At 40.4% G+C, this 26,550-nt stretch overlaps 1 protein-coding gene across 4 annotated transcripts in view; it reads left to right on the plus strand.

The window, feature by feature from the left end:
• Positions 1-26,550, plus strand: part of MORC4 (MORC family CW-type zinc finger 4) — a 51,549-nt gene that overhangs the window by 18,636 nt on the left and 6,363 nt on the right. For all 4 annotated transcript variants that reach the window (XM_044234267.1, XM_044234266.1, XM_044234269.1 and 1 more), the window contains 7 exons: positions 839-958; positions 2,357-2,457; positions 11,479-11,577; positions 14,776-14,904; positions 17,167-17,235; positions 17,625-17,676; positions 19,058-19,233. In XM_044234267.1, the coding sequence (XP_044090202.1) occupies positions 839-958; positions 2,357-2,457; positions 11,479-11,577; positions 14,776-14,904; positions 17,167-17,235; positions 17,625-17,676; positions 19,058-19,233 (746 nt within the window). The remainder of the gene's footprint in view (positions 1-838; positions 959-2,356; positions 2,458-11,478; positions 11,578-14,775; positions 14,905-17,166; positions 17,236-17,624; positions 17,677-19,057; positions 19,234-26,550) is intronic.

Consider the following 26,550-nt stretch of genomic DNA (forward strand, 5'->3'; position numbering starts at 1 on the left):
GTTGGAGGCCTTAACTGATACCATAGGCAGTTGGCATACATTTTGTATGATACTAAATACTGCATTCTTAGAATAATAACTTTTTATTATTTTATTTGGTACTTCTGGGCTACACAGTTTGTTTGTGAGTCTTTAAAAGTTGTCACAAATCTCTAAAATCTTTTCTGATGTATTTATTGAAAAACATCCATGCGCAGGTAGATCTGTGCAGTTCAAACCCATGCTGTTCAAGCATCAGCTGGAATTGTGTGGATTTGTGTTGTACTAGTTATGACTCTTGTCTTATGCAACAGCAAACTGAGCAACTTAGCAAAGGTTAAGGAATGTTTTGTGATTGTTAATGAATTTCAAACCACTGATGGTATTTTGATGTATTTTCCTACACTCTTTTCTATGCATGTATTTATATATACATATTTTTAGATAATGATCATTGTTATGTTCTGAACATTTCCTAATGGTCCCAAATATTTTTCAAGGACACAATTTTAAGAGGTAGATAATAGACCATCTGACTATACCAATATTTTTTTAGTCATTCCCTCATTGTCAGACATTTGAATTATTTGTTTTTCTGTCATAACTAATTGATAAATCTCTAACTCATTAACCTTTATGGGCTTTCCTGACTGTTTCTCTAGGATAAATTCCTGGAAAGAGAATTACTTGGTCACAGATTAAGAATATTTTTAAAACTACTCTACATATTTTTTAATGTCCCCTAGAAAGGTCATACCGATTTCTGTCCCATGGTATTGGTATTTTTTGTTATAGCATAGTACAGAATGTTGTCTGTTAAATCCCCTGGCATTTGTCTCCTTAATGATTTTCTTCTCAGAATAAGCAGGTGAAAATAACTTTTGGGTTCTCTTGCAAGAATAATAACCAGTTTGGAATGATGATGTATCATAACAACCGACTCATAAAGTCTTTTGAGAAGGTGGGATGCCAGGTGAAGGTGAGTAGTTAATGTTTCTTTGCCATAAAAGGCTGAAAAGAGGAAGAGGATTTAAAATTTGCAAACGGAATAGACTCATGAATGGCTTTTACTCCCATCTTAATGATAGTTGGTAAATCTGATCCTGGAACTCTGTGTTACTAGTGAGCTGTGTTTTGTTGAAAAGCTGTTTCTACTTCTCATTCTTTACAGATGTTGATCAATCCAGGAGCTTTACTCAGTGCATTTTCTAGGTAGCCATAGAGAAGAGATAGTATTAGAACACCAGCAACTTCACAGTGTGTATCAGTTTATTAGTGTTTAAGGTAGCTCTTTCTAATTATTGGGAGACTGTAAAGCATAGGAGAAGAAGCATAAAATTTAGTTGTTAATGACCAGGTTTCGAGTTCTGACTTTTCCATGTACAAGCTGTATAACTTTCACTTCATTGTTTAATTTCTCTGAGGATCCCTTTCCTTCCCCGTAAAATAGAAAAAACAGTAATTGTTCCTGCTTTGCCTATACTACAGCTTACAGGGTTGAGAGACTTAAATGGGATAAAGTATGTGAAAATACTTTAAAAACTGAACTGTGTAAATATCATCTTTAATGTTTTATTGGCAATTTAAAGTAGTAATATCCACAAGTATCCTATTCATTCCTGTTTTACAGGTAAGATTTCTAAAGCATGAAGAATGATAAAACACTTTGTATTACACAGTAGGACAAAGTTATAGAAGACTCAGGACAGCTAGTTTACAGCCTGTGCTGCTTTTCCTTGTTCTATCATCTTTATATGTGCAACTCACATTTGTATGCCAGTCTAATTACACCCTGACTTTGTAAATCCAAAAATCTCTTGTATCAACTTCCCATTAAAAACCACTGCAGGTCAGACTCCCTTTAGTAACTGTTTGGTAACCTATGTATATAAAAATTACTTCTTTTAATAGAGTGTCATGTTCCCGCAGCATCCTTAAAATCGTTTTTCACGTGAAGTTTGGTTTCCATTCCCTAGAACAGTAGTACGTGGCCTTGATTTTGTTTTGTTTTGTTTTGTTCTGTTTTTTAGCATTGTCATTCTTTGTTCAAAGAAATCTTATGGCCATCCCATAATATAAAACGGATGAAGGTAGAAGTAGTGTGTATTAAGCAGAGATGGCAATTAATCCCTGGAAAATCTTGGAGATTCTATGGATCATAGTTTGAAAATCTTTGCCTTAGAATTGGTCGAAGGTGCCAGTTCGGTTTAATACTTGCAGTTTGTTGAAGTACATTCTGAGTATTTCTCTAGATGTTGCTGTACTTTCCTTGCCTTTGAATGTTATGTAACCTTTCTATTACTGCCTCAAATCAAAAGGAAATGTCTCCAGACCATCAAAAGTAATGTAAGTGTTGAAATTAATATTTTTTTCGAAGCCAACTCATGGAGAAGGTGTGGGAGTAATTGGAGTCATCGAGTGCAATTTCTTAAAACCCGCCTACAACAAACAAGACTTTGAGTACACCAAAGAGTACCGGTGAGTCACTCCCAGCCTGACATGTTTTTGATAGTTTCTCCAGATAAAATTCTCTTCTATTCTCTGAAACCTCTAAAATCATCTCTAAAAGCCAGCAAGATGAGTTAACTGTGAACTCCTTCAAATCTCTCTTCCAAGATTAGAGATAAAATGATTTGACTTTTCAATTAAAGCTTACTGATACCTGATAGAGAGAGCCCACTAGAGATAAACCTTACCTTTAAAAAGTACAGAGAGAATATGGGAGTCATTTCCTAAAATACTTGTAGTGAAACAAAGAGTTGGGATTGATCTTAATGAAAAGGGATGAAAGGATCTGCAGGTATTGAATATGTTGGGGGGAAAAAAGCCGCAGTTTGAAATTTGTTCCAAAGAGTTTCTTGAAGCCAGTGAACAGATTGAGAGGAAAGCAGCGGGGAAGATGTGTGTTTTCATAGATGCATCTAGATTTCATAGGTGAGACAAGAAAAGAATCAGAAAGGAACTTGATGTTGAGGCTGAAGCAGCAAGGATATTTTTAGAAGACAAAAAAAGGAATCAATAAAGCCAGGATAAAATAGTTTGTTGTAAATTTTTCGGGAGGGATGGGTCATTCATTCCTTTTTCATCAAGTATGAGATATCTCCTATGTGCTAGGTACTAGGGACAGAAGAATGAAAGGTAAGAATCCTTGATGTCTGTGAACAAATGGGATGAGATATATGCAAATAAGAAACTCACATAACCTATAAAATAATTGCTTCAATGGAGGATATATGCAAAATGGGAAGAGCCTTTAAATACACCTAAAGGAGTCACTCATCACAAAGCAGATCCTATTTGAGCTTAAACTTGAGGGAGAAATTGGAGTTGGCTAGGTGGACAAATGGGGCAAGGACATTCTAAGGACCAGGAAGAATAAGCATGAAGGGGCAAGTGGTGTTCTGGGAATAAGGAGAGAGAAGGTATGAGGACATTTGGTGCTGCTCTCCTTGAAGCCTCAGTAGCAAATTTTAGAGTGGAGGGAAAGTATTTCCCCAAATCTCTTTTGGCATACACACACACAAAAAAAATGTAACAAAATTAGTTCACTCTTCTGCCTCAATTTGTCAGAAACCATAGGAATTTTAGGTTTAGTGCTTGAAAAAGAGACAGTTGTTTGGATGGTAACCCTAAATTAATTCAGGGCAATTGGTTCTTGATCTCTAGGGCTACTCAGTGGGTATGGTAACTACCTGCCCTCCATTTAAGTAAAATGGCCTTTTGAATGTGAGTCTGGTCCAGAACAGGGATCTTTGAGTAGAACTTGACTCTTGAGGGTGAAAGTTTAGAAATGACATCAGTTTGACAAGTCTCAGAGCTAAGTCATTCTATTTCTCTTGAGTGAAAGGAACAGTGAATTTCTATTGATTAACCAAATAGTTAAGATTTGTGACATCCAAATATTAGATACCAAACATCACTTAACATTCTTTTATATCCTCTCTGTCACACACCCCCATCTACTTTTAAAATTTTAGAGATATTAGACCTTGGCTTGTGATGTTTCATTTTAGCATGATGAGCTTGAGGTGGTTGCAGGGGATTCAAACAGAGATAGTCTATAGACAGTAGGTTTATTTGGCTATAAACATCTAGGATTTTTGCCTCAAGTAGCTTAATATCTGCTACACATTTTATTAAAAACGGGAAACTAGTGTACTATGCTATATACAGTCTTTTGAGGATAATACATTTGCATTACTTTTATTCCAGTTCTGGCATCATGATTCTTTTTTACTGTATTTTATATAAAAGAAAAGGTGTTTAGTTAAAAAAAAATTAGGGGACTTTGAGAAGGGGATTAGAGAAAGCTGTCTGCTATCAGAAATTCATCCTAAGAGTATTATAGATACCAAAACTGCAAATGCATGACATTTGAGGATATTTGAATAGAGACTAGTTCTGTGATAATACTAAAGAATAATTATAAATAAAAAAACCTGCAAATGCTAAAAGAGATACCAGTCATCACAGTGCTGGAATGTCTACAAATAAATCAACTGTAATATCACTCTTAATAGTTGTGGATATCAGATTTCAGTTGCAACTACCACGGCTCAAACTGACAACATTTTTAGAATGAATTTCAGCTTAAGAAAGAAATGAACACCACTGAGAACCTCCCCGGTGCATGGCACAGTGGCTGGGCTTTGTGGAATTTTCCACAGAAATTCAAGACATGGTTGCTGTCTTTGAGGAGCTTACAGTCAATTTATAGTGATGAATTGTCGGGGATGGGAGGTTGGGTGAGCCTGGTGGTGGGTATTGTGAAGGGCACGAATTGCATGAAGCACTGGGTGTGGTGCATAAACAATAAATTCTGGAACACTGAAAAGAAATTTAAAAAATAAAAATTAAAAAAAATTAATTGTCACATACATGAAACAATTTGGAGAGCAATAAAATGGCCATGTCATCAGCCAAAACCTAATATGGTAATGGGAAAAAAATGCCCTGATAGAGCAGATAGGGAACGTTTTAGGTGGAAGGTGTGATTTGAGATTTGTCTGAAAGGATATAGGACTTAGAAACAGGAGGAAGGAAATTCCAGGATGGGGCAATAGCATGATCTAAAGAAATGACAGGAACTTAGAATGCTGAGAGTATAGGGAGTGGGGCTAAGAGGAGACAGCTAGAGGGAAGGAAAATAGAGTCTACTAGATAGAGTAGGGCCGTCTTCCTAGAGCAGGAGTTGACATCCTTTTCCTGTGAAGGGCCAGGAAATAAGTATTTGAGGGTTTGCGGGCCATACGGTCTCTGTCACAATTGCTCAGTTCTGCTGTCCTATAAAAGCAGCGCTAGACAAGAAGTAAAGGAATGAACTGTGTCCAGTACAGTGTTTTGTTTTTGTTTTTGTTTTTGTTTTTTTACAAAAGCAGGCAATGGCCTGAATTTGGCCTACAGGCTGTATGCTGAGCCCTGTCCTAGAGCCACAGTTCCCAAACAACGCGTCAAGCTGCACCTAAAGAAGTCACAGAGGATTCATAGGATATTTGAAATTTTTGAGGGAACTACAGTGATACTTGACTTCTGCCTATAAATCCTAGAAGTTGTTTCCTCTTTCTGCTAGAACAAATCACTACTCACTTCGCCGCTTAAGACAATGCTCATTTATTGTCTTCGAGTTCTGTAGTTTAGAAGTTCAACGCAAATCTCACTAGGCTAAACTTAAGGTGTTAGCAGGGCTGCATTCCTTCCTGGGGACTCAAGGGGAGAATCCATTCCCTTGCCGTTTCCAACTTCGAGAGGACTGGCATTCCTTGGCCTGTATGTGGCCCTCTTCCTGCATCTTCAGAGCCATCAGTGGTGGGTGGAGTCCCTCTCACATCACATCTCTCCGATGACTTGCTTCTATCTGTTATCACATCTGCTCCTCTGCTTCTGACTCTTCCCCTTCACTCTTCTCCTTTTAAGGCCCCTTGTGATTACACTGGATAATTCAGGATAATCTCCCTCTTTTAAGGTCAACTGGTAAGTAAGTAACCTTAATTCCATCTGCAACCTTAATTCCCCTTTGCCAGGTAACCTGATACAGTCACAGGTTCCCGGGACTAGGACATAGGCGTCTTTGGAGGACCGTCATTCCACTTACCACAGCCTGCTCCCCGGCCTCCAAAGATTCACTTATACCTCACCTGCAGAATATATTTGCCCCATCCCAACATCCCCAAACTCTCAACTGTTACAGCAACTCAAGTCTAAACCCTCATCTTAATGTCAGCAGCTCACAATCCCCAAATCTCATCATCTAAATCAGGTGTGGGTCTGAGGCATCCTGGGGCAAAATTCCTCTCCCTCTGCAGCTGTGTCCTTTATTTTTGTATTTCACTCTAAAATATAATGGTGATACAGGTATAGGATACCAGTTACGAATATTCCAGTTCAAACAGGGAGGAAAATGGAAGGAAAACGGAGCCACCAGTCTCAAGCCACTTCAAAGTCCAGCCAAACTAATTCCATTGAATTTTAAGTCCTGCGACAAATCTAGGGCTTGCAGCTTCGTCCTGCAGACCTCATGCTCTACCCTCTGGGCTCATGGCTGCACCCTCGGAGTCCTCTTAACTTTTTCAGGAAAGGGAGCATGTCTGTGCAGCTCAGGAGCCTCATCAGCCTGTTTCCTGACTCTAGAGTTTTGGAGGTCCACCAGCCTTCTTTCAGTGTTATACTCTCTCCATCCGGATCTTCAGTCCAGTGAGGCAGTGTGAGTGCCAGTATGCCAACCTCAATTCCCTTGTGGGTCTCCCACGTATGTCGTGGATATTCGTTCAGTCAGACAAGAAGCTCTTGACTGGTCTTTCCTAGATAATCCTATTTCTATTCTTGGCTTCTGCTGAGATGGCTGTGAAGATCTGAGTCACATTTTTAAGCTTTTCAAAGAGCTTTTTGTGTGACTGAATACACTGACCTTTTGATCCGAGATATTAGCAAAAGGTTTTCTAGACACAGCCTTGGCTTTTTCTCTAGAGCAGGCTTTCCTGACAGTGAATGTCTCAATTTTAGCATCTTCTTCAGTCTGGATAGGCTGAGGATTTCCAAAATCATGAAGTCCTGGTTCCTTTTTGTCCAATAGTTCTCTCTCAATATATTTGTTTCCTCCCCACCTTTTTATGTAAGCAGCAAGAAGACACTAGGCCACACTTTCAACACTTTGCTTGGAAATCTCCTCAGCTAAATGTCCAGTGTCATCATTTACAAGTTCTGCTTTCCACAGAACTGTTGGACACAGTTTTGCTGAGCTCTCTGCCGCGATGTAACAAGGATCACGTTCCCTCCAATTTCCCAGTAGCACGTTCCTCATTTCCTCCTGGGCCTTCAGCAGCAACACCTATCTTACCATCCGTGATTCTGCTAAGGTCGGTTCCCGGTGATGAAGGTATTCTGAGGAAATTTGCATTTTCTCCACCACACCCCTCCTTCCTTCTGAGCTCTCACCAGGGGGCTGGCTGTTTAACATCCATATTTCTACTAACCATCTGCTCAAGCTAGAATCTAGGTTATAGTCTCGGCCATTTTGGTCTGGGTCCTCAAATTCTTCCAGCCTCTGCCTACCGCTCAGATCTAAAGCTGCTTCCACATTTGTGGGTATTTGTTACAGCAGCACCCCATTGCCAGATAACAAAATCTGTTGCATTCCTTTTGATTATATCATATCTTTGCAAGTCTGGGTGTTTAGTGGTTGTTGTGATAAAAAGTAATACAGGAAAGTCAACATTGAAGAAAAAGTGAGGGAAGCCGTGTTGTTTCATTCCAAGGTTTGAGCAGTGGTACACTGCCCAACAGGCATGCACACATATCCATCCCAGTAGTAATTGTGGCTGTTTAAGAATGAAATAAAAATTTCCTTTTCAATTTATATGTATTATTTTCTCAAATCGATATTAAATTGTTTGGACCTAACTGTTTAGTAACTGGAACTGGTACATATTGCTTTTGACCTGAGGATGCCATGAAAAACTTGAGACACAAAGGGTGCCACGAACTGAGAAGGTTTGAGAACTTCTGTCTTACAGGACTGTTGGGTAGAGTAGTTGATACCTTAGACAGTGAGACTCCATTGTGTATTCTTAAATGGTGGAGTGACTTGAAACCCTTCTATCTTAAGGATATACTGCATTATAACTATATACTGCTTTATGGTTTTTAAGGTGCTTTACATGAATTACGTCAGCTGATAAATCAGGAAACAGGGCCCAGGATGGATTGAAGGAAGGATTAAAGGCTCTTGGAGTAACATAGGTCTGAGATGAATGTCTGAAATAAGAGTAGCTGTGAAGAAAAGTATAGGACAGATGTGAAGAAAAGTTCAAGTGATTTTGGTGACGTACTATGTAAGACATATAAAGGAGAGGGAAGAGTCCAAGATCATTGCAAGGACTCAAATTGAGTACACTGAGACATTGGCAGGATCATTGATAGAGTAATGACTCTACTTTGGGAAAAGGAACAGTCTTGTGGAGTGACGATGGTGGAAACTAGACCATAGTGGGTTAAGACAGGAGAATGAAGAGGGGGTAGTGGGTGTAGGCCACATATACCAGGATTGGGGAAGTAAAAGGATGGAGATGAAAAGAACCGTAGAGTCAAGCCAGGGTTTTTTGAGAAGAAATGGGATTTTAGAATACATGGTAACAGTATCTTGGTTGAGATGGCGGTTACGTGACTGTATACATTTGTCGAAACTGTTAGAACTACACACTTAACAAGATTATTTAATTGTGGCAAAATACATGTACCATAAAATTTACCATCCTAACCATTTTTAAGTGTATTGTTAAGTGACATTAAGAACATTCACACTGTGGGGCACCTGGGTGGCTCCGTGGTTAAGCCTCTGTCTTCGGCTCAGGTCATGATCTCAGGGTCCTGGGATCAAGCCCCACACCAGGATCTCGGTTCAGCAGGGAGCCTGCTTCCTCCTCTCTCTCTCTACCTGCTTCTCGGCCTACTTGTGATCTCTGTCTATCAAATAAATAAATAAAAATTTTTAAAAAAGAACATTCACATTGTTTTACAACCATCACCACCATCCAGCCCCAGAACTCTTGTCATCTTTGTAAAATGGAAGCTCTGTGCCTATTAAACAATAAGTCCCATTCCACTTCCCTCAGCCCCAAGCAGCCCCCATTCTCCTTTCTGTCTCTATGATTTTGACTACTCTGACTACCTCATTTAAGTGAAATCATATAGTAATTTGTCTTTTTGAGACTGGCTTCCTTTAACATAGTGTCCTCAAGCTTCATGCCCATTGTAGCATGTGTCAGAATTTCCTCTTTTTAAGGACATATAATGGCCTAGTGTCTGTGTGTGTGTGTGTGTGTATATCTATACGTATACACACATGCACACGCACAATACATTTTGTTTATCCATTCATCCATTGGCAGACACTTGGGTTGTTTTCTACATTCTAGCCCTTGTGACTTATAGTCTGTTTCGTTGGACATTAGTATAGCCACCATTTTCTCTTTTGGTTAGTATTTACATGGAACATCCTTTCACTTTCAATCTATTTGTGTCTTTTTTAATCTAAAGTTCATCTCCTGTGGGCAGCATATATTGACATCATGTCTTTTTGTTTGTTTGTTTTTTGACCCATTCTACCACTCTCTGTTTTTGATTGGAGAGTTTAACCATTTACATTTAAAGCACTTAGGGATAAGGAAGGACATCTTTCATTTTGCTCTGTTTTCTGTATGGCTTAGAAGATTTTCTTTTTGTCCTTCATTTCTTGTATTACTGTCTTATTATGTATTCAGTTAATTTTTTGTAGTGAAAATTTATTCCTCATTTCTTTTTGTGTACATTTTATAGCTGTTTTCTTTGTGGCAACCATGGGATTACATGATCTGTGATCAGGAGCAGCAAATAGCTATCAGAGTCCATATCCCCAATATTTGGAGGGCAGTCTGTTTTTGCCTGTCCTGGATCCTGCAGGTTGCTCCTAAAATGTGTGCACAGCTGCCTGCCATGGGTCTGTGGATGGGAGATGGTAGCTATTCCTGTTCTAAGAGCTGAAATTTGCCCATGTACCATTCAAGGCTTCTCCCAAAAGTTGCAAGCCATCAGTAGACTCTAGAGTTCCAAATAGTTCAGGCAGTTCTGCTAGTGCAGTGGCTGTCTAGGTGGGGGATAGATTCCTGGTGCTTCCTACTCCATCATCTTTCCAGAATCCCATCTAATCTCCTTTTAAAAATAGTTTTAAGGGGCACCGGGGTGGCTCAGTCAGTTAATTGTCTGCCTTCAGATCAGGTCATGATCCCTGGGTCCTGGGACCGAGACCCGCGTCAGGCTCACTGTTCAGTGGGGAGCCTCCTTCTCCCTCTCCCTTTGCTGCTTCTTCCTCTGCCTCCTGCTCCTTCTGCTTATGCATGCATGCATTCTCTCTCTCTCTCTGACAAATAAATAAAATCTTTTAAAAATAGTTTTAAAATAGCATTGTAAGAGAAAACAAGGAATAATTCTTCATCTGTGACTTGAAGGAAAGATACAGACAGAGAAGTGTGAGTTTTTAGTAGCTTGGAGGGGAGTAAGTGTTTATAGGGGAGCTCACAATTGATTACTCTTCTCTGTGTAGTCAGAATCTAACTTAATATTAGTAAGGTGGAAGTAAGGAAGAATACCTCTTAAGGAGAGAAGAGGTCTATAATACCTTTGGGAATGATGCATGGAGTCCAGAGATTTTTAAAAAAATACTAAATTTGTAGTATTTCAGGTGTGTACAGCTGTACAGTAAGGTGTAGCACTAGGTTATAGAATTAAATATAGAGCAGTCATTTGAAATTGGCAGTTTTTAAAAGTAAAATTCAGGTTTTGACTTAGACACATAACATCGTTTGACCCTAGGTTTACTGTCGTTCACTGGGGAGGAGGGATAAAGGAGAAAGAGCCAGAACCAGAGCTGGGGTCCAGCCTCCACTAACAAATGCGCAGTGGAGGGTTGAAGGGGGCTTTGTTGTCCATTAGTGCCCTAACTTCTGTGATCAACATTTGAGTGAAGAGCTATATAGACATTTCTAAGTTAGGATTGGATTGATTTGTAATAAGTAGGGTGCAGTATTTGATATGTGATCTTCTGACTTTCAACTGGGTCCTAAATTGTTTACCTGGAGTTATCTGACAGTCGGAGCAGCTCCCCATCAACTTATCAGTATGGCTCTGTCCTCACTCTGCAATTTAGTCTTCCATCATTGTCAATAATGTCAGCTCTCCCACCTCATGATTCTCAAAACCCTGAATATCTGGAGAACACAGTACTTTTTAGGACTTGTGGCCATTTTGCCTTTGCAACCAACGTGACCACTCAACATGATGACTGTCATTTTATACATGTAATTTGCAAAGGCCGTGGATTCCCATCCTAGTTTCTGGAAGTATAGTTGTTCAAACTTAGACTGAATAGTCTACATTGTCAGCTTCTCTTAAATGGGAGCATCTCAAAGATCATGAAATTGTTTGACAGATCCTCAGCATTGATGCGCTTCTACTTGCTTTTTCTTTCAGCTTGACAATAAATGCCCTTGCCCAGAAGCTCAATGCTTATTGGAAGGAAAAGACATCCCAAGAGAATTTTGAGACCTCAGCCATCACCAGGCAAATATCGTGAGTAGTAAATACGAAAATAAAAAGTATTAGGGATGATGTCGATAGAGCGAGTGGAAGGGACAAGGGTAAGATGGTGCTTTTCACATATGCAACTTTAATGAACTAATAGTAGGAAATCACGGGTACTAATTCCATCATTCTCTAGACCTCTTCATTCTGGCTGAACACATGTGTGGTTTGGCTCATTAATGTGAAGAGTTTAGGACTGTGAGTTTATCCTACAGGCAGTGTGATATAGTGGAAGATGAAGCCATTTAAATGAGACACTTGTGGGTTGAAAATCTGGTCTAGTTCTTAATGGTTTGGTGAGTTTGGGTAAGTAAGTCACTTCACCTCCATGAGAATATGAAATTAGGTAGCATAACATTTTTAGCATAATACCTGGCATATAGGACATGTTCAGAAGTATTAGCAAACTTCCTTTCTCTTTAATCTTAGGGAACATTGTTGGGCCTGTACCAAGGAATTTGAGGGTAGAAGTAAAGAACCCAGCATGCCAGAAAAAGGTAGAATTTATTGAATCAAAGATAGGGGGTTACAGAACTGTGGATCAGGATGATATGCCTCAGTGAGCCAGCATGGGAGCATAAAACAGGATAGAATGTGTAACAACACGTACGTAATCGGTTACACCACCATCATGACAAAGATTAGAGTGTTAGAAATTCATTTTGGGGATTGTCACCTGTGGGTGGTTTTTTAAAATGGAAGTTATCAGGTAAATGTATGATACAGAATTTCCTTCTGAAGGCAACATGATCGGCTATTGTGTAAATCACTGTCTTATTCTGAAGATCTCTGCTCATGTCTAACCTCTGTGGTTTTCAAAGAAATACCAACCTAGACGAGATGCCTTTTTTTTTTTTTTGCCTTTCACATAAGTGGTGATTAATGCAATGAAGCAAATGTTCATATATTGCTGGAGTGTGTGTGTATGTGTTACACAACCTTTCTGGAGGCAGAATTGTAATAATTACTATTATTTATTGAGTACTTATATGCCAGGCCCTGGTCTAAGTTCTTTACATGTAGTTACATTTATTTGGTCATTACAACAACCCTATGAGGGAGACAGAATCCTACTTTTACCTGATTACTAATGCAGACACTGGTACACTGAGAGCTTAAATAACTTGCTCAAGATGAAACAAGTAGAAAGTGGTAGATATAAGGTTCAAATATGGGCAGTCAGCCCCCCAAACCCAAGTTTTTAGCCATGACACTCTTCTGGAAGGATGCAGTGAGGGAAATATGGTCTAACCCCTTTACCCGTTTATTGCAAGCACGAACTAAATGCCTCTCCTGTCTGCCTGGGTGGAAGGATCTACCATGGTTTGATATAACCTGAGGCAAGGAGTTGCTGTCTCTAATGCTTGCCTCCAAGGCAGTAATATTGACATGCTTCTGCAAGCAACTCTTCTGTGCACCTACATGTAAAACCAAAGCTAATAGGACCTTTCCTCTGCCCACCACTCCTGCTAGAAGTGCTTTTTGCAAAAACTGTGGCTGTATGGAAATATATGGACACCAGAGGTCAGGCCTGAGCTTAGAGCTCAGAGGTTACAAGGCTGGAGCAGCCTGGAACCAGGAGATAGGAAGCTGTATATCCAGAAATGTGTATGAACTCTCTTCGTTAAAACAGAGTTTTAAACAAGAAGAGGACATTGTCTTTGAGTGGTAGAAATAAGAGTGTCTTTTCTTTTTTATATCTTTATGTATTTTCCAGTTTTTCTATCATCTTGTATTTTTATAGCTAGAAAAAAAGCATCATTTAAAAACATAAGGAAGGGGCACCTGGGTGGCTCATTCGGTTAAGCATCTGACTCTCAATTTCAGCTCAGGTCATGAGCTCAGGGTTGTGAGATTGAGCCCCACATAAGGCTCTGTGCTGGGCATGGAGCCTGCTTAAGATTCTCTGCCTCTGCCTCTGCCCCTTCCCCTCCCTACCACCTCCTGCTTGCACGTGTGAGTGCGCGCTCTCTCTCTTAAAAAAAAAAAAAAAAGATAAGGAGAACATTGAACTAAGACATAAAAGAACCATATCACTCTGTTGAATTGGCTATTAGAAGAACGGTATAAATGTAATATACACACATCTTGCTCTAGGCAAACATTTACGTGTTTCTCAAATCAGCCCTTGGTGCCCCTCTGCCCTCTTTGTGCTTCTTTTCTCCAGTCATTTCCCTCTAGTCTGCTTTACATTCCTTGGATGCTGACTGCTCCTATACACAGACCACCTCCTTTCACAGAGAAACATGTTCACGATGCGATATAGTTCACTGGGTTAAGCTTCCTGGCAGGGATGGGAGTGGCTTTGTGTACAACTCTGGAAGGATTTTACCTTAATTCAACCAGTTGTTGGACTGGAACTACCATATCTAGTTAGGAAATTTAATCACATTTATAGGATGTTTTTAAGATGAATGTTGGGAATACCAACCTAATAAAGTTTTGACTGAGGTATAAACAAAGACTTTTGAACAGAAAAAAGAGAGGACTAGGGAGTCTGTAGGGAAATGGGGGAGATTTTGTGATGATGATGCTTCTGTGACTCCTACAAATGCACTTTAAGCCTGTTGCACAGCTGGATAGAAGCAAATAAAATGATTTCTGTGGGTTTTGGTTCTTGGTAATATTGTTAAATATATATATATATTTATATATTGATGTGTATATAGATTTTTTCCTAATAATTACAGAGTTAAAATTATCATCTTGTTTGTTTAAAACAAGTGATTCTGGATAAATATTATTTGCTTCCAAAAATAATGGTAGCTTACCTTCTTAATACTTGTTATAATTTTTCATCTCCATATCTGGTGTAGTTCTATTATTTTATTTGTGAAGTTCAAGATGCATATTTTTTAAAGATTTTATTTATTTAACACAGAGAGAGAGAGATCACAAGCAGGCAGAGAGAGGGCGAGGAGCAGGCTCCCTGCTGAGCAGAGAGCCCAATATGGGGCTCTGTCCCAGGACCCTGAGATCATGACCTGAGCTGAAGGCAGAGGCTTAACCCTCTGAGCCTCCCAGGCGCCCCGAGGATGCGTATTTTAGACACCCTGACCATAACATAACAGTTCTAACACATTTCCTATATAAAATTTTGTTCTTTCACTTTTGGGGTGTGACTTTCTAACGTAAGGGCACAGAGCTAGGATATACGCAGTCATATTTCTGTTTTCCTTCTTTCAGGAAGATTCCTGACCAGACATGGGTACAGTGTGACGAGTGTCTTAAATGGAGGAAGCTTCCTGGCAAGGTTGATCCGTCTACATTACCTGCAAGATGGTTTTGTTACTATAATTCCCATCCAAAGTACAGGTAAGGTTGGGACTCAGTACTGTGTTAGGGAACATTCCTGATTTGTCTCTATATTCTAAAACACTTTTTTAAAAAGTTTTTTTGAGTATAGTTGACCTATAACGTTACATTGGTTTCAGATGTCTGACACAAGCATAGTAATTCAACAAGTCTATCCATTCTGCTGTCACAAGTGTGGCTCCCATTTGTCCCCATATAGCACTATGACAGTATCAGTAACCATATTCCCCTTGCTGTAGCTTTCATTCCCAGGACTTACTCCATAACCGGAACCCCACTCCCTTACGTTCATTTTGCCCACTTAAAACACTTTATCTCAAGTCTACACTCTGCAGCCTGGCATCCGAGCCCCTTGCTAACTGATCCCACCTTACCTATCCAGCCTTAGTTTTCACTGTAGCTTAACACAAATTGTATGCTCTCGCCAGGCCTGTGGCACCAGTGTTCCCTGCACGCGCCATACTTGTTCCCTCCTCCATGACTTGAGAGTGTCATTCTCCTTGCTTACAGTGTGTTTCTGCATTCCATCTGCCTGTCGAAATTGTATCCATCTGGGAAGCTGAAGTATTCTTGTGTGGTAATTCTCCTGTTGACAGTAGTTTACAGTGATTTTATGCTGGCTTCCTGTGGTGTTTAATTCTTGACATTTGTTCACATACTGTTTTGTATTCTTTAGATAGTGTTCATATGTATATACTTTGGCTCTCCAAATGATTGTAAACTACTTGAGAACAAGGGCTTTACATTTCAGGTGGAGTTGATGATTTTCTTCATATGCTTCCCTTCCTTTGCCTAAATCTATCATGATACCTGTTGTGCATTTAATGCCATCTGTGCACATGTCCCTTGCAGCATCTAACATCTGGATACTGCCTGGCATATCCGTGAGCATTCATTTCGGTTTAACAGATACTCCGATTTGACTCAGTAGTCACACAGGTTTAAAATAATAATACGGTTTGCTTCACTTCAGCTCTGACTTTATTAATATTGTTTTTCCCTGTGGGATAAATGCTGATAGTAAAAAAGGTACTAAAACATGGTATGCATTTTAGGAAAAGTGTTCAAAATGGAGGAAATTAAGTAAGTGAGGTCTAGGTCTGTGATGAGTAAGCATTCCCCCATCATCTCCAGATGTACCTAAGCCCCTCTCCCTGGACAGTAACCAGGATGGTGGGACTAGAACATGGAACTAAGTGCTCAGGAGTCTCGTTTTTGAAGCCTGGATCTTCTGTCAGTTTACACTTTAGTTCAGGAGACATAGCCTTCTAAGAAATGCCTCCTTATAAAATGGGTATAACATAGGGTTTCCAGTCATTACGAATTTCTGTTTATTTGTTCTAGGATTGCTTTAGATCACTGAATACGTTTTCTAGTACTCCTTTTAGTGTTTACTCCTAAGATTCTCTTCTTGTGCTCTACATATAACAGATGTATTTCCATTTATAGAATCCTCTTTTCTCTCCTCTTTGCTCTAGTCTCCACTATTTTGCTTTTACAATGTAAGCTCCTAATCCCTTATTGCTTCCCTCTGTCATCGCCTCTGATTTTCTTCTTCAGGTATCATCACTTAGTTTAGGGATTCTCATGCTTCTAGACTGCACCTTGGGAATTACTTTCTTCTTAAACATGAGGCGTATGACCCAGGTTCTGGTCTCAGCAATCATCTCTGTGTGTGGAACCTCAGGCAGGTCTCTCTCATCCTTGAAATCCACTGTGTAAAAATAGAGATTATGCCTCTTGCCATGCACCATCATAGGAATTTTGTAGCTGTCAAGTACTTTGTATGTCTTGGGGGAGAGGTACATATGCACCAAAAATTAGATGATGGTATGCCTTGAAGTAAGAATTGCTACATGTTGGACATCTAGGTGCCCTCAGTCGGTAAAGCATCTGCATTTGGCTCAGGTCATGATCCCAGGGTCTTGGGATTGAGTCCTGCATCTGGCTTCCTGCTCAGCAGGGAGTCTGCTTCTGCCTCTGCCTGTGCCCGCCTCCCCCACTTATGCTCGTGCTCATAGGCACTCTCTCTCCCTCTCACTTTTTCTCAAATAAACCAAATCTTTAAAAACAACAACGACAACGAAATGTTGCATGGTAACATGGCACACAGGTTTTGTAATGTGGGTGGAATCTGAACTCTATAGTGCCAAAGGGTTGTGAACCTCTATGACCTGCCTCATTATAGTTGTAAGGAAAGCAAAGGGTAAAACCAAAGGGCACATTTTGTTTCCCAAAGATGATTTCTTCTCTGTACTGCAGGAGATGCTCTGTTCCAGAGGAACAAGAACTCATCGATGAAGACCTGTACTTGAACAAAGCTAAAAAACAGTTGAGTATACCTAAGGTTTTAGATCATACAGTAGAGGGGACTTGACCCTTCCTAGCAGGACAGGGGGAGTTTTTAAGAAGAGAGAGGACTTATCTTTCTTTTTTGGCTTTGAATGATTTCCCTCTCACTTCTGTTCTCCTAATTCTTTCTTCCTTCTAATCACCTCCTGAGTGTCTAACACATGATTGTCTTCTGTCTCTCACCTTCCCTTCCCGCTCTCTCTCTTTTGATGGGGAATTGGACCTCTCTCTTCAGTGGCAGAGTTTAGGAAGGCACCCTCAGTTACTCAACTCGGAAGGAACCTTATAACCTAAATCTACAATTGGTAATCCATTTCAGATGAAGAAATTTCATGAGTGAACTAAATAACACTTTTATCTTCTCCTAGGGATCAAGTGGTTGAGAAGAAGAAGCTGCCAGTGGACAGTGAGAACCACCAGGTGAGAGATAGTCCGCCATCTTTGTTTTCTCACACAAAATTTTCCCCAACAGAGGACATAGGTTGAAGAAAGCAGCAGTCTTGAAAGCTGCGTAGAAATAACAAACCATTTCTTCTGGTGATCTTTTTTTCCATTGGATCTTTTGATTTTGCCTTGATCTGCTGTTACTGATGTTCAGATCACCAAAAATAGAAGAGCCAAATCTTTTATTTCTCAGATTTGGATTTCATACTGATTCTGGACAGTGTGAATGTCACGTTCAGTGTCCCAGAATATTCAAGGCTGTGTTCCGTCCTCATACAGGCTTCTCCTATTGAGTGTCTAGTTTTTCCTCAGTCTCCTTTCTTCCAGGATTCAAGGGTGATTCCTTCCTCCTTCCTCTTGGGAAGAAGGGGTGGTTCTCTCTGCCCCTCCCCTATCCCTGCTTTCAGGCTGGCTGGCTTTATAAAGACTCTGCTGTTTTGAATTTTCAGGAGCACTGTCTCTCGGACATGGTTGCCCAGCTCCGGACGCTGAAGGGTGCAATAAGGTTGGCCGTCCTCTCAGGGACACTCCTTTCCTGACAGCCACCATAGCACCCATGTCTCTTCCCCACCCAACCTTGCCTTTCTGCATGATCTTCCTCTTGACCCTCTTTCCCAGAGATATCTGCTAGTAGCATGTTAGATTCTCCTTCTCCCCTCCCAATCAGGGTAGGTCAGACTGGTGAGGATAGAGGCAATTCGATACTAATCTTCTGACATCCTGCTGAGACCCAGGCATATGAATAACCAGGTTTCATACCCTAATGTCTTGGCTTAATCGTCTGATCTAGAGATTGGGAGATGTCCTGGGACCGCCCTGTCCTCATTCAGTTTACCTCCCCTCTGTATTCCTCTACCTTCATCGTTTCTACTCTCTTCCTCAGCTGGCTCTCCCACGAGATCTTAGATGCATGTCTCTGTGTGTGTGCACTGGGAATATGCGTTCGTCTCTTGCATGCATTTCTCCAAAACCAGCCCTGACATTTGCTGCGATGCTTACTCCCTCCACCCCTGCCCGCATCACAGATCTCAGAGGAGTGACCCCCCCCAGCCCTCAACTGGGTCACAGGAGAGAATTAGATGGTGATTTGGGGGCCTGGGTGTGTATTGTGGGTGGGGTGACTCTAGGAGCCAATAAGTGAGTTGGGGAGGTCTGTTGGTGTCCAGCCGATAAGGTTATAACTGAACTAGGTTCAGTGGTCTAGTGTACGTTACTGCGCGCTTTTTGTTTCGTGTAGGAAACCAGTTTCTTTTTATTTGGCCAAGTGTTTTCTCCTAGCATCAGAAGGATTTGACTCATCCTTTTGATATTTTATTGAAATTGGGATTTTTATGAATCACTTCTTTCTTTGCTCTAGGTATTTGCCAATCCGCTGAAGATCCCTGCTAATAGAGAGATGGATGACTTGAACAATAAGACAATTGAATATGAGGGAATGGATAGTCCTAGCCGGCCTCCATCTGGTGGAGAAGAAAGCAGGACACCCTCTCTTCAGCTTAAGCCTCTGGATTCCAGTGTTTTTCAGCTTTCCAGGTGGGTAGAGAATATAGTCTGCCTTCAGTAGTAAGCCTCGGGGTCCATTTTCCTGTGAAGTAAGTCGGGATGGTTATCATATTTATGCTTCTCCTAAGGCCTAGCATGGACTTCAGTTGGAGAAACACGATTCGGGGGTAACAGAATTGTGTGTTGCGCGTACTTGCGATTTTTCAGCATTACAACTGCTGTGTCGAGTTTGTCTGTCTCTCTTTTGAGGCAGTCAACTGACAAATACTTTTATGTATTTTGTATCCCCATTATGTTGGGAACTGTGTTAAGTGAAATAATGGATGTGAAAACTCTTTGAAAAGCATAATATGCAATCCAAATGTAAGGTAATGTGACATAGGTAAGTGTTACTTCTTTCCTTAACCTTAGGAATATTGAGGTCCTGTGGGGCCCCATAGGTCTAGCACATGTTGGCTACATACAAAGAACAACTATTAGAAGTTTGTGCCATTAGGCAAGCCTTCTCATCCATTGTCTCCTAGAGTCAGTTGTGAGTATGTGTCGTTTTGGGCTTCACTTGTCCATCTCCTAGCACCTAGTTGGTATGATTTCGTTAGTCTTTCTAACAGGAAGGAGCATAACTCTTCTTTTTCTGAAATAGCAGGAGTATTTGAAGTGCTGAGAGATATGACTGCCCCTCCACTACCATGAGACTGGAACTCAGGATTCCTAATTAGGACTTGCCTTCTCCTATCGCTATACTTCTCCCTTCTGGCAAGGCCAAACCATAAGGCAGGTACAGGGTTGCCCTTTAAAAGTAGAAACTTCTGCAGTTGTCAGTAATGTGACTGTTTTATCATGGGTTGTGAACTTTTCATTGACCCTCTTCATTTGGGGTATCTTCTTAATATATTCTAGGACAGAAGCAATGGTATATACATAACAGGGTAAAAAAACAAACAAAAATGACTCTTGGCTTTTCCCACTAATGGTACTGAGTCTTTTCCTTGTGTCTTGCCTCATAGGTGGGTCTTTTCAGTTTCTCATCTAGGCAAACATCTCCATATGTGTTCAAGTCCCCTCTTCTGTGATTCTTCCACAATTAAGCCCTGTAGATATTCGAAGAACCCCATGACCCCCCTGAATGTGAACAGAAGGTCTCGAGAGGGAGTAAGCTATTTTAGGAGTGACACTATTAAAACTCTAAAGGAATTAAATGAGAATCAGTAGGAGATCACCTAGAACAGTGCCTTGGGAGCTAGGAGGCCCTGAGTAACTAATGTGAAATCAAAGCCCTGCAACAGGAGCCATTTCTAAGATTGAACTGTGTGGCAAAATAGAGTCCAGTCCGTCTCATGGCCTTGAGTCTCATTTGACTCTGTTCCCACCCATAGTTTTCCAACTCCCATTGTAGGTGAAGAGGGACATACAGTAAAGTGCTGCATAATTTTTAAGCACATTGTTGCCTCTCTGCTTTGATCTCCTTGAGGTGGCCACACATCCAAATTGCCATTGGCATTTCAAGGTGTCGTAGCTCTTGAAGGCTATCCTTTCCCTGCTGCAACCACTGCCTTTTCCTTTTTCTGCAGTGTTTCTTTTGTTACCCTGAGTGGTTTCCGGTCCCTGGAAGGAAGTTATATAGACGCGGATACGTGTTTGTGTATTTAATGAGTGCAGTATGGCAGTACGGCCATTGGGTGGCGCACTTCATCAGGCTTTAATGAGGTTGTTGTATGAATTATTTATAGAACAGCCATATCCAGGTTTGGGTTTTGGCTGTAAAGGACAGGCAAAGTACATCATTCGTGTGTAATTTTAATTTGAGAATACTATTCTTTCAAGGGAAAACGATAACGTGATCAGTGATATTGCTAATGTCCTGTTTTATATAGGGTCAGTAAGCTGAGGCTGTCATTTTAAGCAACGTGGATAAGGGGATTCAGATTGAGTGCAAAGAGTCTGCCTTATTATAGGGAGAAGTGAAGGTATGCAGGGGTTTGGTAAAATATACGTGGCTTTCTTGGTAAAACAATGTTAATGAGGTAATAGGTTTAGTCAGCAGTTACAAAGGTCTCCTGTGTTATTTATCAAAACCTGAAGCTAATAAGGGTCCTTGGGTCATGTAGTACAGCTTTCCAACACTAGATAAAATAAAGCCCATACTATCCAAGAGACTTTTTTAAAGTTTTAGCGGAATAAGTTATTTGACCTAGCAGGGGCTCCCGAGGGGTCATTGGAAATAGCTTTGTGAGTTTCACAAACTAGCCAAGGGGATGGGAGGACATGTGGTGAGGAATAGGTTCAGCCAGGATGCAAGTGGGCATAATCATTTAGCTTATTTCTGTTAAAGGAAATAGTCCTTTTTCTTCATTTATTCTGCATATATTTGAGTGCTTGCTATATGAAAGACACTGTTCTAAGGCAGTGATGGACTCAGAAATGAAGAATTTTATGGCAGTCAGAGTTCTGTATGTAAGTATCCCCAATACATGCTAGGTTTCATATGTGCAGTTACAAACTTAAGGTCCAAAGTATCCATTAGCATATAGACACAGGAGGGAATTAGTAGCTATAATTTATTTAGTTGTTTAGAGACCCCTTGAATAAACTGTATATCGAAGGCTAATTACAAATAGTTCATGTTTTAAAAGGATAACAAAAAGAAACCACCCAGATTACACTGTAATAGTTGAAGGAGAGGAAGACAGACATTCTGATATGTTTAAAGGAATATTTGAAACAATAAACATAAGGTAGAAAGAGAAGAACAATTTTATAAGTGAATAAAATGGATTTAGCAGCCAGTGTTAACATTTTAATGAGAGAGAGACTTCCAGAATGGAGAAATGAGGAGTGTGATAGTCTCTTTCACCAACAGATAACCTCATTAACTGGAAAATATTATTAAGCAAAACAAAACAAGCATCTGAAGCTCCTTGAAATTGTCTTAGAGGCATACAGCAAAAAAACATTCATTGAAGAAAATCTATGAAATCTCAGAGACAACTGCAAGGGTCTTCAGCCTTCAGCTTTGCTCCCATCCCTCTTCAAGCTGTATTTTACAAAAACTTCTCAGGGAGTTCTAATCCAAATGGGTATGGTCAAGAAGGTGGGGGCTCCTTCTTTCCCTAGCTCCCAGTGTGGAGCTGTGGTCTCACCTGGGTTGGACAGGCCTCCGGCTTTTCTCAAGTGCCCTAGTTCTGTCTTGCAAAAACTCTATTCCAGGCCAACCCAGAATACTAGGTCTCTCTTCTCCCATGCAGCCCCCACTCAGGGTGGAAGCCCTCCCCTCAGGACAGCGTGCTGACAGTACTGGACTCCTGCTGCTCTAGCCCCAGCTTGCTTACAGGGCAGAGGCTCATGCCTAAAGTAGCAAGCCCCAAAAAACATCCTGGCATCCACATTCATAAAGAAAATTTTCTTTTATGCCACTTTTGGACAGTGGCACCAAGGTTCTGCTTAGGTCAAGGGGCCTGAAAGATGAAGAACTCCTTCACTCTACGGGAAGGACCTGACTTTTATGCGGAACAGATCATGGAGAATTCCATTCATAAAAGCACTGTCAAAAATACTGGAAATCTTGGTAAGCAGTAATTAAGAGGGCTCTCATAGCTCTGTGATACACGTTACAACAAGTGAAATGGCTGAGCAGTCAGAAGTTTGCTAACAGAGAGAACCAAGGAGAAAGACAGTCAAGAAAGACCTCTCCTGGCATCACAGTCAGCCCTGGGATTAAGAAGGCTGCACATAGGCACGAGGCTCCATTTCCCCGGAAGCAGTCAGGCTAGGACAAGAGGTGAACTTTAAGGCAGTCCTTGAGTCTCACGCAGATCAAGCAACAAAAGGACAGGGCCCTCAGTGGCACTAGGGACTTAAGCACAGCCTCTGTCTAACCACTGGCCAATTAATAAGCTTTTCTGACCCAGGGGCAATTCCTAGGAAACCAGGCTTAAAAAGAAATCACACGTATCCTGGTAGACTGGAAGACTGTGTGCATGCTCAAAGTCGTGCCCTCCCAGAGGTGATTCGAGAGGGAAAATCCGAGCTGCTACTACCAGGCCGGAAGTGGGGCCAAAACAGATTCCTTGAACTGTGATAGCAGCCTCCACGCCACACATACACCCAATGGGAGAGGGTAAAAAGCTAACTGGCTATGGGGGCTTAAGCACAGTCTGTGACCAGTAACTGGCCTATGCTGACCCAGGGGTGACTCCTGCATGGCCAGGTAAGAGAGAAAAACCAAGAAGAAATCAATTTGTTCTACAATGGGTCTGCGTTGGTGGTATAGTGGTGAGCATAGCTGCCTTCCAATTTGTTCTACAATGAACAGCCTCTCATACTTCTGTTCAGATTTCTTCTGCTCAGATTTCTTCAGCCAAGTCACTAACCAACCAAGCAGACAACAACATCAACCACTCAGGCATATGGGAGCAGTGTCCAGAGTTGCTGTTCTGTGTTATTAAAAATACCCAACTCTCGGCACCTGGCTGGCTTGGTTGGTGGAGTGTGTGACTCTTGATCTCACGGTTGTCAGTTTAAGCCCTGCGTTGGCTGTGGAGATTACTTTAAAATTTAAAAAAAAATCTTTAAAAATGGAAATAGTTAATTGTCAGGAAAAAATCATGAGGCATGCAAGGAAATAGGAAAGTGTGACCTGTACATAGGGGGGAAAAAAGAAGCAGATAATAGAAAGTGCTCGTGAAAAGACCCAGATGTTGGATTTAGTAGACACATACTTCAAGGCAGCCATTTTAAGGAAAGCATACCTGGGTGATGGGCATGAAGGAGGGCACGTGATAGAATGAGCACTGGGTGTGATACGCAACTGATGAATCACTAAACTCTACCTCGGAAACTACAACCAACCAACCAACCAACAAAAATAATGGAGACCACAGGGCAGTCACATCACATATTCATGGTAGTAAAAGAAGAAAAAGTGTCAAGCAAGAATCTTAAATCCAGTAAAACTATCTTTAGAAAATGAAGGTGAAATAATACATTTCCCAGATAAACAAAAGCAGATGGAATTTGTTTCTAGTAAAAATCCCTTTCAAGAAATACTGAAGGGGACGCCTGGGTGGCTCAGTCGTTAATTGTCTGCCTTTGGCTCTGGTCATTATCCCAGGGTCTTGGGATCGAGCCCCACATTGTGCTCCCTGCTCAGCAGGAGCCTGTTTCTCCCTCTCCCATTCCCCCTATTTGTGTTCCTTGTCTTGCCCTCTCTCTCTCTGTCAAATAAATAAAATAAATCTTAAAAAAAAAAAGGAATACTGAAGGGAGTTCTTTAGGATGAAAGCAAGTGATACCAGATAGTAATTCAAATTCACATGAAAAATAAGAGTACTGGCAATGATAACTAATTCATTATAAAAGACAATATAATGGCTTTTTTTCCTGTTTCTGTTTATTCATTCATTCATTCATTTAGTCATTCATTTATGTATTTGAGAGAGAAAGAGCCTGAGCAGGGGGAGGGGCAGAGGGAGAAGCAGACTCCCCGCTGAGCAGGGAGCCCAGCGTGGGGTCGATCCTAGGACCTTGGGTTGATGACCTGAGCCAAAGGCAGGTGCTTAACTGACTGAGCCACCCAGGCACCCTTACTGTTTTATTCTTAACTAAGTTAATTTAAAGAATAATTTCATAAAATTAAGTGTATATATGTATATAATTTTATATATGTGTATAACTTCATTGTTGGGCTCATCCACAGATGTGAAATGTTTGACAATAACAGCACAAAGGTGAGTGGAAGCAAAGAAGTACTGGAGTAAAGTGATAACACCGTAGTAAGAAATGAAGAAAATTTCAAATGGAAAAATAAGGTTGATTAGCAGACTCTATAAACATTATAAATATGCAGTTGCTCTGCTTTCTTCTCTCCACTTCCTCAAAAGGCATAACATTACATAAAGTAATAATTATAGCAATGTGTTGTTAGATTTATAAGTGTTAAAATGGAAAATATCCATATAATGTGAAAAAGGAACAGTAGAAGAGGAAAGGAACAAAGAAGGCATGGCACATATAGAATACAGCAAGCTAAATAGCGGATATAAATTCTGTCATTTCCATAATAACAGTAAATATGACTAGTTCAAACTATCCAATCAAAAAATATCAAGATTGGATTTTAAAAAAATCCAAATATACAGGAGAAACACTTTATAATCAGAGATATAAATAGGTTGAAATAAAAGAGTAGAAGCAGATATACCATGCAAAAGCAACCATAAGAGAGCTAGAGTGCTTATGCTAATATCAGACAAAGTTGACTTCAAACAAAAAGATGTTACTAGATTTTAGGAGGAATATTTCATGACAGAGTTCATCAGGAAGATGTAGTAATTATACCTATATGTGGACCTAATACCAGAGCCCCCCCAAATATATGAAGCAAAAGCAGACAGAATTGAAGGAAGAAATGGATATCAATAACACTTGAAAACTTCAATGGCCCACCTTCCATTATAGGTAGAAGATCAGCAAGGAAACAGAAAAGCTGAAGAATGCCATAAACCAACTGGACCTGACAAAAATGTATAGAACACTTTATATTCTTCTGAAGTGTACATGAAGTATTATCCAGGATAAGAACCTATGTTAGACCCAAAAACAAGCCTCAGTAAATTGAAAGGATTAATAACATGCAAAAAATGTAGTCCAATCCCAATGGAATTCAGGTAGAAATCAACAACAGAAGAAATTTTGGGAAATTCACAAATATGTGGAAATTAAATAACAGACTAAAAAGCTTTTGCATAGTGAAGGAGACCATCGACAAAAAAAAAAAAAAAAAAACAAAACAAAACAAAAAAAAAACCAAAGTAACCCACTGAATGGAAGAAGATGTTTGCCAATTTTATATCCAATAAGGGCTTAATATCCAAAATATATAAAGAACTTAACACAACATCAAAAAACCCTCAAAAAATTTGGCTAAAAAATGGGCAGAGGGCCTGAACAGACATTTCTCAAGAAGACATGCAAATGGCCAGCAGGCACATGAAAAGATGTTCAAAATCACTCATACCAGGAAAAAAAACAAATCAAAACCATAATGAGCTATCACCTCATACCTACCAGAATGGCTAAAGTCAACAACACAAGAAACAGCAGGTGTTGGGGAGGATGTGGAGAAAGGGGAACCTCTTGCATTGTTGGTGGGAATGCAAACTGGTACAGCCACTCTGGAAAACAGTATGGAGGTTCCTCAAAATGTTAGAAATAGTATGACCATTTGATCCAGTAATTCCACTGCTGGTATTTATCCAAAGGAAATGAAAAGACTAATTTGAATAGGTCATAAGCAGCCCTGTGTTCATGGCAATGTTATTTACAGTAGCCAAGACATGGAAGCAGCCC

The sequence above is a fragment of the Neovison vison genome, chromosome X, assembly GCF_020171115.1.
Source record: "Neovison vison isolate M4711 chromosome X, ASM_NN_V1, whole genome shotgun sequence".
Classification (NCBI taxonomy): Eukaryota; Metazoa; Chordata; class Mammalia; order Carnivora; family Mustelidae; genus Neogale; species Neogale vison.